We start from the raw sequence: 15262 nt of genomic DNA on the forward strand, positions 1-15262 counted from the left end.
ACCTGGCGGTCTGGGTGGATCAGGTCCTGGCGGTCTGGGTGGATCAGGACCTGGCGGTCTGGGTGGATCAGGACCTGGCGGTCTGGGTGGATCAGGTCCTGGCGGTCTGGGTGGATCAGGTCCTGGCGGTCTGGGTGGATCAGGACCTGGCGGTCTGGGTGGATCAGGTCCTGGCGGTCTGGGTGGATCAGGACCTGGCGGTCTGGGTGGATCAGGTCCTGGCGGTCTGGGTGGATCAGGTCCTGGCGGTCTGGGTGGATCAGGTCCTGGCGGTCTGGGTGGATCAGGACCTGGCGGTCTGGGTGGATCAGGTCCTGGCGGTCTGGGTGGATCAGGACCTGGCGGTCTGGGTGGATCAGGACCTGGCGGTCTGGGTGGATCAGGTCCTGGCGGTCTGGGTGGATCAGGACCTGGCGGTCTGGGTGGATCAGGTCCTGGCGGTCTGGGTGGATCAGGACCTGGCGGTCTGGGTGGATCAGGTCCTGGCGGTCTGGGTGGATCAGGTCCTGGCGGTCTGGGTGGATCAGGTCCTGGCGGTCTGGGTGGATCAGGACCTGGCGGTCTGGGTGGATCAGGACCTGGCGGTCTGGGTGGATCAGGTCCTGGCGGTCTGGGTGGATCAGGTCCTGGCGGTCTGGGTGGATCAGGTCCTGGCGGTCTGGGTGGATCAGGACCTGGCGGTCTGGGTGGATCAGGTCCTGGCGGTCTGGGTGGATCAGGACCCAGTTCTTCGGCAGCATCAGAAGGATATTGTCCCCGCTTGATGTGGAGTCCATCTTTGTTTTTGCCAACTTGCAGTTTGTTTTACAATTTTCATCATTTGTTTGCAGTTTCACATTGAGCGCGGTGTTCAGAGACAAAAACGTTGATATTTCACCTCTGAATTATCTGTAATTTCGTGTCATTATTTGCTGCGGCGCTGGAACGTAAAGGCCTTTAGTGTCTCTGCTCACCTGCAGACCTGGAAGTCCTCTGGGCCCGACGTCCCCCTGTAAGATGGACACACTGAGATCAGTCTGACCAACATGCCGAGCCTCATCTGCTGCAGAATACTTACAGGTGGTCCAGGGTACTGTATGGAAAAGACCGTTGGGTCTCCGGGATATCCCTTTGGTCCTTCAAGTCCCTGTGGAGTTACCATGGCGATGACATAATGGAAACCGTTTGTAATTCCCACACACTGCGTACGAGACATACTCATATATGTGTACAGCTTTGTATTTTACCGGTTCTCCTTTGGGTCCTCGCTCTCCTTGAAGCCCGGGATTTCCCAGGTCTCCTCTCGTTCCGTTACATCCATCCAGACCTGGAATACCGGGACCGCCAGCAGGTCCCGGGTGACCCTGAACCAGGAAATGTAAACAGATGTTGGGAGTGAAATTGATGCTTCTTTGTTGGACCAATCAGAAGAGCTGAAATGGTCTCATAGGGGGAGGGGCTTCTTACCGGTACTCCATCTAAACCTGGAAAGCCAGGAACACCTATCGATCCCTGAAACCACAAACGGCCACAAAGTAAAAAATAAGTGTGTGTGTTAGGTTCGAGACCATGTGACAACTCTCAGAGCTGTGATTGGTCAGTCGGCCATTTTCCTTTACAGCAGAACCGGTTTTACTCACAACACTCCCTTGAAGTCCAGGAGTTCCTGCTGGCCCCTCGTCTCCTCTCTGCCCCTTCTGTCCTGGAGGTCCCACAGGACCTGGGAAGCCTTGGGGGCCCAGCGGGCCCTGCGGACCCAGGGGACCCGGAGCACCCTGCAGAAGGCAGTGAACATCAGAAGCTGAGAACCTGACAGAACCTGGGCTGACCTTATCAGACCTGTCAGAACTTGAGCACAAGAATGCAGACTCGCATATGGGGAACCTGCAAAAACCGAAAACGAGAGCCTCCCCAGTTAGACTCAGACCCTGACGTCTACTTGGTGAAACCTGATTGAACCAATTATGGAAAAGAAAAACAGAATTAAGAGAGCTGAGTAGAACTGGACCGTCAGAGAGGAACCCTAAAAGATGCAGGATTCCAACTGCAGCTGATAAAACCTGGTGGTGGGTTAGACCCCACGAGAACATCTGGGGCATCATGGGGGCCCTGTTGGTTCACAGCAACTTTAAATACGAGTCACGTGGTCAGCGCAGATGCTGGTTGTCCTGACTGACGCTGTAATGAACTCTGCAGCCTGCAGGGGGCGCTGCTGCAGGAAGCTGTAATATTCTGCCTGACCACCAGAGGGCAGTGTTACACAACAACCTGCACAAAGACAGCGAAAGAAAGAATGATGACGGCGCTGCTGATTTTTTTTTTTTTATTTTCCTTTGAACCTGGTTGATGTTTATGTTTGATCAGTTATTTTATTATCCTTATTAATTATATTACATCAGAATGAACTGGACTCGTTTTACTTCCAAAATCCCGACTCAGCTCTGCATGTTTATGTCCAGGCGCCGGTGTCGGCAAGGGGCCAGCGTACAGAGATTCCTTCAGATTCTGGTAATCTCAGGGTGAACTGTGTTCAGACTGGTTTCTGGAATCTTCCTGAGTCCATGCACTGGTTTCCAGTAGAGAATCATGTCCAGCCTTGTCCCTTTCATAAACCAGTCAGGTTACTGACCTGTTCCCAGTTAAACCACTCATGTTACCTTCAAGTTGTTTATCATCATGTGACATGTTGTCATGTGACGTGTTGTCATGCAATGTGTTTTTTATCTTACAGTGATTATGTTTAGTTCCAGATGTTTACAGCGTTTTAGCGATGCTGAACAGCAGCAGGTTTCATACAGTCGTCAGCAGGTCGCAAAATATGACCATAAAACCCTGATCAATAAGCTGGCTCTGTGTGTGTGTGTGTGTGTGTGTGTGTGAACCAGCGACGTGTGTGTGTGTGTGTGTGAACCAGCGACGTGTGTGTGTGTGTGTGTGAACCAGCGACGTGTGTGTGTGTGTGTGTGTGTGATGTGATGTGACAGCTGTGATCTCTGTTAGTCCTCTGTCTGTCCTCCTTTCTCTGAAGCTGCTCAGCTGTGAAATCGCCGAGACGGACGTCGACCCACAATCCCGTCTGCTGCCCCCAGCTGTACAAACACACACACACACACACACACACACACACACAGACTCACACACAGGAGGCCGGGTTATGTCTGTCACCACGGCGACCGTTTAGCGGACACATGCTGCCGCCATCCTTCACCCGATCAGCTGTTTGCAGAAAAGTCATCTGATGCTTCATCAGCTGTTTGATTGGCTCCAGAATGAAATCAGCGTCACATGAGCCAAAGTAAAATTACAGCTGTTCAACATCTGGCCCCAGTCTGGCCAGATGTTGAACAGCTGGACCAGTGATTCCTTCCCCGGTATACTCACAATATGGTCCAGGTCCTGTGGTTTACTGGGGTCAGTGGTCTGGACCACATTGTGTGAAAACCAGATCCACCATCCATGTATTTGCTGGTCAAAATCCAGGACTGGCTCCAACCAGGATTCCCAGAAGGCCCGTGTCTTGAGGCCTCACTGAGTGTCACAGGTCTGAGACTCTTGGAGGCATCCAAACCAACACTTGAACCAGCTAGACTGGAAGACCTTCTCCTGATCCTTGAGGTCTGAGCTCCTTTAACATAAGATCAGCTCAGAACTCCACCGGATAATATTCTTCATTTTCCTATATATTTTCCTATAGAAGCCTCCACCCACTCCAGTTAGCCAGACGCAGTCTCCAACTGCTCCAGCTAGCCGGACGCAGTCTCCAACCGCTCCAGCTAGCCATACGCTGTCTCCACCAGCTCCAGCTAGCCGTACGCATTCTCAACCCGCTCCAGTTAGCCGTACACGGTCTCCACCAGCTCCAGCTAGCCGTACGCAGTCTCATCCCGCTCCAGCTAGCCTTACGCAATCTCCACATGGTCCAGCCAGCCATACGCAGTCTCCACCCGCTACAGCTATATGCACCCTCCACCCAATCAAGCTAGCCATACGCACCCTCCACCCAATCAAGCTAGCCGTACGCAGTCTCCACCAACTCCAGCTAGCCGTACGCGGTCTCCACCAGCTCCAGCTAGCCGTACGCAGTCTCATCCCGCTCCAGCTAGCCTTACGCAACCTCCACCCGCTCCAGCTAGCCGTACGCAGTCTCCACCGGCTCCAGTTAACCGTACGCAGTTTTTACCCTCTCCAGTTAGCCATACGCAGTCTCAACCCGCTCCAGCTAGCCGTACGCAGTCTCCACCGGCTCCAGTTAACCGTACGCAGTTTTTACCCTCTCCAGTTAGCCGTACGCAGTCTCAACCCGCTCCAGTTAGCCGTACACGGTCTCCACCAGCTCCAGCTAGCCATACGCAGTCTCATCCCGCTCCAGCTAGCCTTACGCAATCTCCACATGGTCCAGCCAGCCATACGCAGTGTCCACCCGCTCCAACTAGCCGTACGCAGCCTCCACCCGCTCCAACTAGCCTTACGCAGTCTCCACACGCTTTAGCTAGCCGTACGCAGTCTCCACCCGCTCCAGCTAGCCATACTCAGTGTCCACCCGCTCCAACTAGCCGTACGCAGCCTCCACCCGCTCCAACTAGCCTTACGCAATCTCCACCTGGTCCAGCCAGCCATACGCAGTCTCCACCCGCTACAGCTATACGCACCCTCCACCCAATCAAGCTAGCCATACGCACCCTCCACCAGCTCCAGCTAGCCGTACGCAGTCTCAACCCGCTCCAGTTAGCCGTACGCGGTCTCCACCAGCTCCAGCTAGCCTTACGCAATCTCCACATGGTCCAGCCAGCCATACGCAGTGTCCACCCGCTCCAACTAGCCGTACGCAGCCTCCACCCGCTCCAACTAGCCTTACGCAGTCTCCACACGCTTTAGCTAGCCGTACGCAGTCTCCACCCGCTCCACCTAGCCGTACTCAGTGTCCACCCGCTCCAACTAGCCGTACGCAGCCTCCACCCGCTCCAACTAGCCTTTCGCAATCTCCACCTGGTCCAGCCAGCCATACGCAGTCTCCACCCGCTACAGCTATACGCACCCTCCACCCAATCAAGCTAGCCATACACACCCTCCACCCAATCAAGCTAGCCGTATGCAGTCTCCACCAACTCCAGCTAGCCGTAGGCAGTCTCCACCAACTCCAGCTAGCCGTACGGAGTCTGTACCCACTCCAGTTAGCCGTACTCAGTCTCCACCCACTCCAGCTAGCCATACGCAGTCTCCACCCGTTACAGCTAGCGTTATGCAGCCTCCACCCACTCCAACTAGCCGTACGCAGTCTCAACCCGCTCCAGCTAGCCATACGCAGTCTCCACCCGCTCCAGCTAGCCATACGCAGTCTCCACCCGCTCCAGCTAGCCGTACGCAGTTTCCACCCGCTCCAGCTAGCCGTACGCAGTCTCCACCCGCTCCAGCTAGCCGTACGGAGTCTGTACCCACTCCAGTTAGCCGTAAGCAGTTTCCACCCGCTCCACCTAGCCATTACGCAGTCTCAACCAGCTCCAGTTAGCCGTACGCAGTCTCCACCCACTCCAGCTAGCCTACGCAGTCTCCACCCGCTCCAACTAGCCGTACGCAGTCTCCACCTGCTCCAGCTAGCCGTACGCAGTCTCCACCCGCTCCGGCTAGCCATACTCAGTGTCCACCCGCTCCAACTAGCCTTACGCAGTCTCCACCTGGTCCAGCTAGCTCTACGCAGTCTCCACCCGCTACAGCTATACGCACCCTCCACCCAATCAAGCTAGCCAGACGCAGTCTCCAACCGCTCCAGCTAGCCGGACGCAGTCTCCAACCGCTCCAGCTAGCCGTACGCAGTCTCCACCCGCTCCAGCTAGCCGTACGGAGTCTGTACCCACTCCAGTTAGCCGTACTCAGTCTCCACCCACTCCAGCTAGCCATACGCAGTCTCCACCCGTTACAGCTAGCGTTATGCAGCCTCCACCCACTCCAACTAGCCGTACGCAGTCTCAACCCGCTCCAGCTAGCCATACGCAGTCTCCACCCGCTCCAGCTAGCCATACGCAGTCTCCACCCGCTCCAGCTAGCCGTACGCAGTTTCCACCCGCTCCAGCTAGCCGTACGCAGTCTCCACCCGCTCCAGCTAGCCGTACGGAGTCTGTACCCACTCCAGTTAGCCGTAAGCAGTTTCCACCCGCTCCACCTAGCCGTACGCAGTCTCCAACCGCTCCAGCTAGCCGTACGGAGTCTGTACCCACTCCAGTTAGCCGTAAGCAGTTTCCACCCGCTCCAGCTAGCCGTACGCAGTCTCCAACCGCTCCAGCTAGCCGTAGGCAGTCTCCAACCGCTCCAGCTAGCCGTACGGAGTCTGTACCCACTCCAGGTAGCCGTAAGCAGTTTCCACCCGCTCCAGCTAGCCGTAGGCAGTCTCCAACCGCTCCAGCTAGCCATAGGCAGTCTCAACCAACTCCAGCTAGCCGTACGCAGTCTCCGCCCGCTCCAGCTAGCCGTACGCAGTCTCCACCCGCTCCAGCTAGCCATACTCAGTGTCCACCCACTCCAGCTAGCCTACGCAGTCTCCACCCGCTCCAGCTAGCCGTACGCAGTGTCCACCTGCTCCAACTAGCCTTTAGCAGTCTCCACCTGGTCCAGCTAGCTCTACGCAGTCTCCACCCGCAACAGCTATACGCACCCTCCACCCAATCAAGCTAGCCATACGCAGCCTCCACCTGCTCCAGCTAGCTCTACGCAGTCTCCACCCGCTACAGCTGTACGCACCCTCCACCCAATCAAGCTAGCCATACGCAGCCTCCACCCACTCCAGCTAGCCATACTCAGTCCCCACCAACTCCAGCTAGCCGTAGGAAGTCTCCAACCGCTCCAGCTAGCCGTTCGGAGTCTGTACCCACTCCAGTTAGCCGTAAGCAGTTTCCACCCGCTCCAGCTAGCCGTACGCAGTCTCCAACCACTCCAGCTAGCCGTACGGAGTCTGTACCCACTCCAGTTAGCCGTAAGCAGTTTCCACCCGCTCCAGCTAGCTGTACGCAGTCTCCAACCGCTCCAGCTAGCCGTACGGAGTCTGTACCCACTCCAGTTAGCCGTAAGCAGTTTCCACCCGCTCCAGCTAGCCGTAGGCAGTCTCCAACCGCTCCAGCTAGCCGTACGGAGTCTGTACCCACTCCAGTTAGCCGTAAGCAGTTTCCACCCGCTCCAGCTAGCCGTACGCAGTCTCCAACCGCTCCAGCTAGCCGTACGCAGTCTCCACCCGCTCCAGCTAGCCGTACGCAGTTTCCACCCGCTCCAGCTAGCCGTACGGAGTCTGTACCCACTCCAGTTAGCCGTACTCAGTCTCCACCCACTCCAGCTAGCCATACGCAGCCTCCACCCGTTACAGCTAGCGTTATGCAGCCTCCACCCACTCCAACTAGCCGTACGCAGTCTCAACCCGCTCCAGCTAGCCTACGCAGTCTCCACCCGTTCCAGCTAGCCATACGCAGTCTCCACCCGCTCCAGCTAGCCGTACGCAGTCTCCACCCGCTCCAGCTAGCCGTACGCAGTCTCCACCCGCTCCAGCTAGCCGTACGCAGTCTCCACCCGCTCCAGCTAGCCGTACGCAGTCTCCACCCGCTCCAGCTAGCCGTACGCAGCCTCCACCCGCTCCAGCTAGCCGTAAGCAGTCTCCATGTGTTCCAGCTAGCCGTACGCAGTTTCCACCCACTCCAGCTAGCTGTACGCTGTCTCCACCAAATCCAGCTAGCCATATGCAGCCTCTTCCCACTCCAACTAGCCATAAGCAGTCTTCACCCGGTCCAGTTAGCCATTACGCAGTCTCAACCAGCTCCAGTTAGCCGTACGCAGTCTCCACCCGCTCCAGCTAGCCTACACAGTCTCCACCAGCTCCAGCTAGCCGTACGCAGTCTCCACCTGCTCCAGCTAGCCGTACGCAGTCTCCACCCGCTCCGGCTAGCCATACTCAGTGTCCACCCGCTCCAACTAGCCTTACGCAGTCTCCACCTGGTCCAGCTAGCTCTACGCAGTCTCCACCCGCTACAGCTATACGCACCCTCCACCCAATCAAGCTAGCCATACGCAGCCTCCACCCACTCCAGCTAGCCGTACGCAGTTTCCACCCACTCCAGCTAGCTGTACGCTGTCTCCACCAAATCCAGCTAGCCATATGCAGCCTCTTCCCACTCCAACTAGCCATAAGCAGTCTTCACCCGGTCCAGTTAGCCGTACGCAGTCTCAACCAGCTCCAGTTAGCCGTACGCAGTCTCCACCCACTCCAGCTAGCCTACGCAGTCTCCACCCGCTCCAGCTAGCTGTACGCAGTCTCCACCCGCTCCGGCTAGCCATACTCAGTGTCCACCCGCTCCAACTAGCCTTACGCAGTCTCCACCTGGTCCAGCTAGCTCTACGCAGTCTCCACCCGCTACAGCTAGCCTACGCAGTCTCCACCCGCTCCAGCTAGCCGTACGCGGTCTCCACCAACTCCAGCTAGCCGTAGGCAGTCTCAACCAACTCCAGCTAGCCGTATGCAGTCTCCACCCGCTCCAGCTAGCCGTACGCAGTCTCCACCCGCTCCAGCTAGCCATACTCAGTGTCCACCCACTCCAGCTAGCCTACGCAGTCTCCACCCGCTCCAGCTAGCCGTACGCAGTCTCCACCTGCTCCAACTAGCCTTACGCAGTCTCCACCTGGTCCAGCTAGCTCTACGCAGTCTCCACCCGCAACAGCTATACGCACCCTCCACCCAATCAAGCTAGCCGTACGCAGCCTCCACCTGCTCCAGCTAGCTCTACGCAGTCTCCACACGCTACAGCTGTACGCACCCTTCACCCAATCAAGCTAGCCATACGCAGCCTCTACCCACTCCAGCTAGCCATACGCAGTCCCCACCAACTCCAGCTAGCCGTTGGCAGTCTCAACCAACTCCAGCTAGCCGTACGCAGTCTCCACCCGCTCCAGCTAGCCGTACGCAGTCTCCACCTGCTCCAGCTAGCCGTACGCAGTCTCCACCCGCTCCAGCTAGCCGTACGCGGTCTCCACCAACTCCAGCTAGCCGTAGGCAGTCTCAACCAACTCCAGCTAGCCGTACGCAGTCTCCACCCGCTCCAGCTAGCTCTACGCAGTCTCCACCCGCTACAGCTATACGCACCCTCCACCCAATCAAGCTAGCCATACACAGCCTCCACCCACTCCAGCTAGCCGTACACAGTCTCCAACAACTCCAGCTAGCCGTAGGCAGTCTCAACAAACTCCAGCTAGCCGTACGCAGTCTCCACCCGCTCCAGCTAGCTCTACGCAGTCTCCACCCGCTACAGCTATACGCACCCTCCACCCAATCAAGCTAGCCGTACACAGTCTCCACCCACTCCAGCTAGCCGTATGCAGTCTCCAACAACTCCAGCTAGCCGTAGGCAGTCTCCACCCACTCCAGCTAGCCTACGCAGTCTCCACCCGCTCCAGCTAGCCATACGCAGTCTCCACCTGCTCCAGCTAGCCGTACGCAGTCTCCACCCGCTCCAGCTAGTCATAGTCAGTGTCCACCCGCTCCAGCTAGCCGTACGCAGTCTCCACCCGCTCCAGCTAGCCATACTCAGTGTCCACCCACTCCAGCTAGCCTACGCAGTCTCCACCCGCTCCAGCTAGCCATACGCAGTCTCCACCTGCTCCAACTAGCCTTACGCAATCTCCACCTGGTCCAGCCAGCCATACGCAGTCTCCACCCGCTACAGCTATACGCATCCTCCACCCAATCAAGCTAGCCATACGCACCCTCCACCCAATCAAGCTAGCCATACGCAGCCTCCACCCACTCCAGCTAGCCTTACGCAGTCTCCACCAACTCCAGCTAGCTGTAGGCAGTCTCAACCAACTGCAGCTAGCCGTACGCAGTCTCCACCCGCTCCAGCTAACCGCACGCAGTCTACACCAGCTCCAGCTAGCCGTACACAGTCTCCACCCGCTCCAGCTAGCCGTACGCAGTCTCCACCCGCTCCAGTTAGCCGTACGCAGTCTTTACCCTCTCCAGTTAGCCGTACGCAGTCTCCACCCGCTCCAGTTAGCCGTACACAGTCTCCACCAACTCCAGCTAGCCGTACGCAGTCTCCACCCGCTCCAGTTAGCCGTACGCAGTCTTTACCCGGTCCAGCTAGCCGTACGCAGTCTCAACCCGCTCCAGTTAGCCGTACGCGGTCTCCACCAACTCCAGCTAGCCGTACGCAGTCTCCACCCGCTCCAGTTAGCCGTACGCAGTCTTTACCCTCTCCAGTTAGCCATACGCAGTCTCAACCCGCTCCAGCTAGCCATACGCTGTCTCCACCAGCTCCAGCTAGCCGTACGCATTCTCAACCCGCTCCAGTTAGCCGTACACGGTCTCCACCAGCTCCAGCTAGCCGTACGCAGTCTCATCCCGCTCCAGCTAGCCTTACGCAATCTCCACATGGTCCAGCCAGCCATACGCAGTGTCCACCCGCTCCAACTAGCCGTACGCAGCCTCCACCCGCTCCAACTAGCCTTACGCAGTCTCCACACGCTTTAGCTAGCCGTACGCAGTCTCCACCCGCTCCAGCTAGCCATACTCAGTGTCCACCCGCTCCAACTAGCCGTACGCAGCCTCCACCCGCTCCAACTAGCCTTACGCAATCTCCACCTGGTCCAGCCAGCCATACGCAGTCTCCACCCGCTACAGCTATACGCACCCTCCACCCAATCAAGCTAGCCATACGCACCCTCCACCAGCTCCAGCTAGCCGTACGCAGTCTCAACCCGCTCCAGTTAGCCGTACGCGGTCTCCACCAGCTCCAGCTAGCCTTACGCAATCTCCACATGGTCCAGCCAGCCATACGCAGTGTCCACCCGCTCCAACTAGCCGTACGCAGCCTCCACCCGCTCCAACTAGCCTTACGCAGTCTCCACACGCTTTAGCTAGCCGTACGCAGTCTCCACCCGCTCCACCTAGCCGTACTCAGTGTCCACCCGCTCCAACTAGCCGTACGCAGCCTCCACCCGCTCCAACTAGCCTTTCGCAATCTCCACCTGGTCCAGCCAGCCATACGCAGTCTCCACCCGCTACAGCTATACGCACCCTCCACCCAATCAAGCTAGCCATACACACCCTCCACCCAATCAAGCTAGCCGTATGCAGTCTCCACCAACTCCAGCTAGCCGTAGGCAGTCTCCACCAACTCCAGCTAGCCGTAGGCAGTCTCCACCCGCTCCAGCTAGCTGTACGCAGCCTCCACCCGCTCCAGCTAGCCATACGCAGTCTCCACCCACTCCAGCTAGCCATACGCAGTCTCCACCCACTCCAGCTAGCCGTACACAGTCTCAACCCACTCCAGCTAGCCGTACACAGTCTCAACCTGCTCCAGCTAGCCGTACGCAGTCTCAACCCGCTCGAGCTAGCCGTATGCAGTCTCCACCCATTACAGCTAGCCGTACGCAGCCTCCACCCACTCCAGCTAGCCGTACGCAGTCTCCACCCACTCCAACTAGCCATACGCAGCCTCCACCTATTACAGCTAGCGTTATGCAGCCTCCACCTGCTCCAGCTAGCCGTACGCAGTCTCCACCCGCTCCAGCTAGCCATACTCAGTGTCCACCCGCTCCAACTAGCCGTACGCAGCCTCCACCCGCTCCAACTAGCCTTACGTAATCTCCACCCGCTCCGGCTAGCCATACGCAGTCTCCACCCGATCCGGCTAGCCATACACAGTCTTCACCTGCTCCAGCTAACTTGGTTCCATTGGCTCCCATCACTTGTTGAACATTTCAGGCTGCGTGTATGCTTTCTGACAGCTATCCTCTCCAGAATGCAGCAAAAAGAAAACAAAGAAAACACTCATTATTCTAAATCAGTGACCACTTTGTTTTCAGTTTTGATAGAGTCTCATCCTGGTTCTGCAGCACTGTACCTTGGAGGATCCCCGATGCAAACAGTAATGTACAAGTTCTGGCCAAATAAACTTAATAGAACCATAATTCAATGATTCCCAAATCTTATTAACACATCTTATTCCCAATAAGACATAAACAACGTGTCCTTATATAAAATACTGTTTTGAACTGTGTTTGGTCTTTTAGTTGAGTCATGCTGTTATGCTAAATGTTAGTATTGGTGCTTTCTTCCTGAACTGTGTTTGGAGTAATATTTGACTCGGACCTGTCCTTTGGCCCACATGTTAAGCAGGTTACTAAAACAGCCTTCTTTCATTTACGTAATATAGCCAAAATTAGGGACATTCTGTCTCAGAGTGATGCAGAAAAACTGGTTCATGCTTTTGTTACTTCGAGACTAGATTACTGTAACTCTCTATTACTGGGCTGTCCTAAATATGCCCTGAAAAGCCTTCAGCTGATCCAGACTTCTGCAGCCAGAGTCCTGACCAGAACCAGCAGGAGAGATCATATTTCTCCAGTTTTAGCCTCTCTTCATTGGCTGCCTGTTGAATCTAGAATAGAATTTAAAATCCTTCTCCTTACATATAAAGCCCTCCACAACCAGGCACCACTATATATCAAAGACCTCATAGTTCCTTATATACCAAGCAGAGTACTTCGTTCGCAGACTGCAGGCTTACTTGTGGTTCCTAGAGTCTCAAAGAGCCGAGCAGGAGGCAGAGCCTTTGGTTATCAGGCCCCTCTCTTATGGAATAAGCTCCCAGTTAGTGTTAGGGAAGCAGACACCCTCCCCACCTTTAAGACTAGGCTGAAGACTTATCTTTTTGATAAGTCCTATAGCTAGGGATGGTTAGCATCCCTTAGTTATGCTGCTATAGGTTTAGACTGCTGAGGGACATTTCCTGATACACTGAGCTTCTTTCTCTTTATCTCTCTCTTTTACCCCCCCCCCCCCCCCCAATGACAGTGTTGCATCATTAACATGTATGTCTCCTGTCTCAGCAGGTCTCCCTGGCCGGGAGTAGCAGTTCCTGTTGTCTGTTGTCTTTCTGTCCTCTTCCCCCCACACAGCAGAGGCAGATGGCTGCCTGTCCTGAGCCGGGTTCTGCCGGAGGTTTCCTTCCTGTTAAAAGGGAGTTTTTTCCTTCCCACTGTCGCCAGTGTGCTTGCTCAGGATGGGAGATTGAGTTGGACTCAACTCAATCTGTTGGTTTCCTTATATAGGCTGTTATGAATTGGCCTTCATTATGTTTTCCCCTCTGTCTGTAAAGCATCTTGAGATGGCATTGCCGTGATTTCACGCTATATAAATAAAGTTGAATTGAAATTTATTGAATTTGGTCTTTTAGCTGAGTCATGCAGCTCAGTTGACCCATGCTACTATGCTACATGTTAGCATTGGTAATTCTGCTTGCAGCAGAACATGTTGTACTAGACATAGGTCAACAGAACCCAGATTCCTAACAGGAAGCACTTGAAAATATGAAACCTGGTTAGTTTTTAATGTCAGTGTCGGCCATGTTTATTTTCTAAAAGCTGAAAATAATCATGTGATAAAGTCACACATTAGCGACAGCAGAACTGCTTTTGTTCTGATTCCTTGAACCTTTTCTGAGGACACCCGGACTGCCTTGTGACTGGAAACATCTTTCCAAGGTCGGCGGGTGTTTATCTGTGCTGAAAGATGTTTCTGGAAACAGAAGCTCAGAGGAACTATCTGCAAGTCGCTTTGTGTGTGCTTGTGTGGAATCTGCTGACTAAGTTCAAGGTAAACATTGGCTAATTTCACTCCAACACATTCCATCCAACAGCTCCTCCTTTCACAGTGTTTGTGTTTTACGAGCTGCCAGTTAAGTTGTCACAAGTCTGCTAATGTCGGGGGGGAGGGGGGCAATATGACGCTGTAGCAGTCAAGGTACGATTGGCTGTTGTCAATGACTGTGTTTGTGGGCGGAGTCTCACCCTTGCTCCTTTGGCTGCAAAACATCGACGGTTGGTGCAGTCCCGCCCACCGCACTGCTCCGTCTGGTCGCCCTGGAAACCACATCAAAAAAATTCATTGCAGTGAGATCACTATGAGGCTCATCCAGAACAAATGTTTATAAAATTTGTCATTTTCCCAGACAGCACGTTTTGGTTTCAACTAGCTGGCCTAGTTTGTTTCAGTAAACCCTGATTTCTGGTGCGTTTCCACAGCAACCGTACCTTTACTTGCTAGGCGGGGTATTAGCTGAAAGATGGGTATACTATGTAGTGAATGTTCAATGTTTTCATGTATGTGTGCAGCCATGATGCACTACAGGTAATTACTTTTTCTTCAATGGTAGTTTTAAGGTGTTATCCCAAACGGTGCTCTATCTCCAATCAAACTGCAGTTAACAAGCATGTTTGTCCATTTGTCCAGTTTGAGTGTCTCCAAGATGGCACCAAGATGTTTTTGCCGTCTGTCACTCGTTGTGTGTTCACTGTACTGCATGACCTGCCAAGAGGTTCAGAATGCAGCAGTCCAACTTTGCACTGGTACAAAGAAACGTCAGCACATAACTCCGATGCTCTCTTCACTTCTTTGGCTTCCGGTCAAATACCGGATTGATTTTGAAATTCTTTTATTTGTTTGTTTCTTGCGTATGACCGACAAACTCTGATAAAAATCGGGTGCTATTTTGTGAAACATAATCCTTTGGCAAGATCTCCTCCGTGTATCGAGGAAGTCCCACCCTTCCTGAGGCATTCTTCACTCTACCTCACCTGCAAGAAGCGCCGCAGAAGATGTGGTAACCGTGGAGGTGTTCGACAAAAGATAGAGGATCACTTGGAATCCGTCTCCGTCTCTGATTGCTGGAGAAATTTGATTAATCTGGACAGTTCTGCTTTTTCCACATGGAAGATCAGGGACAGATGGATCCAGCTGGTGTTCCAAGACATTGAAGGCTACGACAGTTCCGACTCTTTGGTGGATCAGCTGTTGCTATGTCCTGTCATCTGTCGTGTCCGATCTGGAAAACGCGGCAGGAACCATTGGAACCTCCGCTCGTTGAAGCGTGCTCTGCCCTCATCTGACACTCACTTTGAATTTATCTCTGCCACCTGCAAGCTCCTTGGCAAAAAAACTTTTCTACTAAATGACTTGGGTAACAACAACTTCGGAAACGAATGAAGATGATTCATGAGAAGAGCTGCAATCACGAGAACAAGTGGTCAGATTTTTACATTGTGAAGTCATATACATTAAGCCCGAAGCAATTTCCCTTTGTCACACTTTACCCAGAACGTCGGAAAAAGCAAAGTCAGCAATCGTAAAATTCATTGGAAGGAAGCAAAGGAATGAAATATTGATGCAAGCAAAACAATTGATGGGGTCAAATGTGTATACTAATGAACATTTAACAAAAATGGGGATATTGAAAGATTATTAAGGAAAGAA

The 15262-nt window shown here is 54.4% G+C and overlaps 1 protein-coding gene across 1 annotated transcript in view; it reads right to left on the bottom strand.

The window, feature by feature from the left end:
• The window catches only part of LOC306760294 (uncharacterized protein), a gene marked incomplete at both ends in the record, with an annotated part of 71205 nt that overhangs the window by 39877 nt on the left and 16066 nt on the right, over positions 1–15262 (bottom strand). Inside the window, 6 exons of the mRNA XM_079246094.1 lie at positions 954–989; positions 1058–1126; positions 1227–1343; positions 1447–1491; positions 1620–1754; positions 13801–13872. Of these exons, the coding sequence (XP_079102220.1) occupies positions 954–989; positions 1058–1126; positions 1227–1343; positions 1447–1491; positions 1620–1754; positions 13801–13872 (474 nt within the window). The remainder of the gene's footprint in view (positions 1–953; positions 990–1057; positions 1127–1226; positions 1344–1446; positions 1492–1619; positions 1755–13800; positions 13873–15262) is intronic.

Source organism: Telmatherina bonti, assembly GCF_933228915.1.
Source record: "Telmatherina bonti genome assembly, chromosome: 9".
Taxonomy (NCBI): Eukaryota; Metazoa; Chordata; class Actinopteri; order Atheriniformes; family Telmatherinidae; genus Telmatherina; species Telmatherina bonti.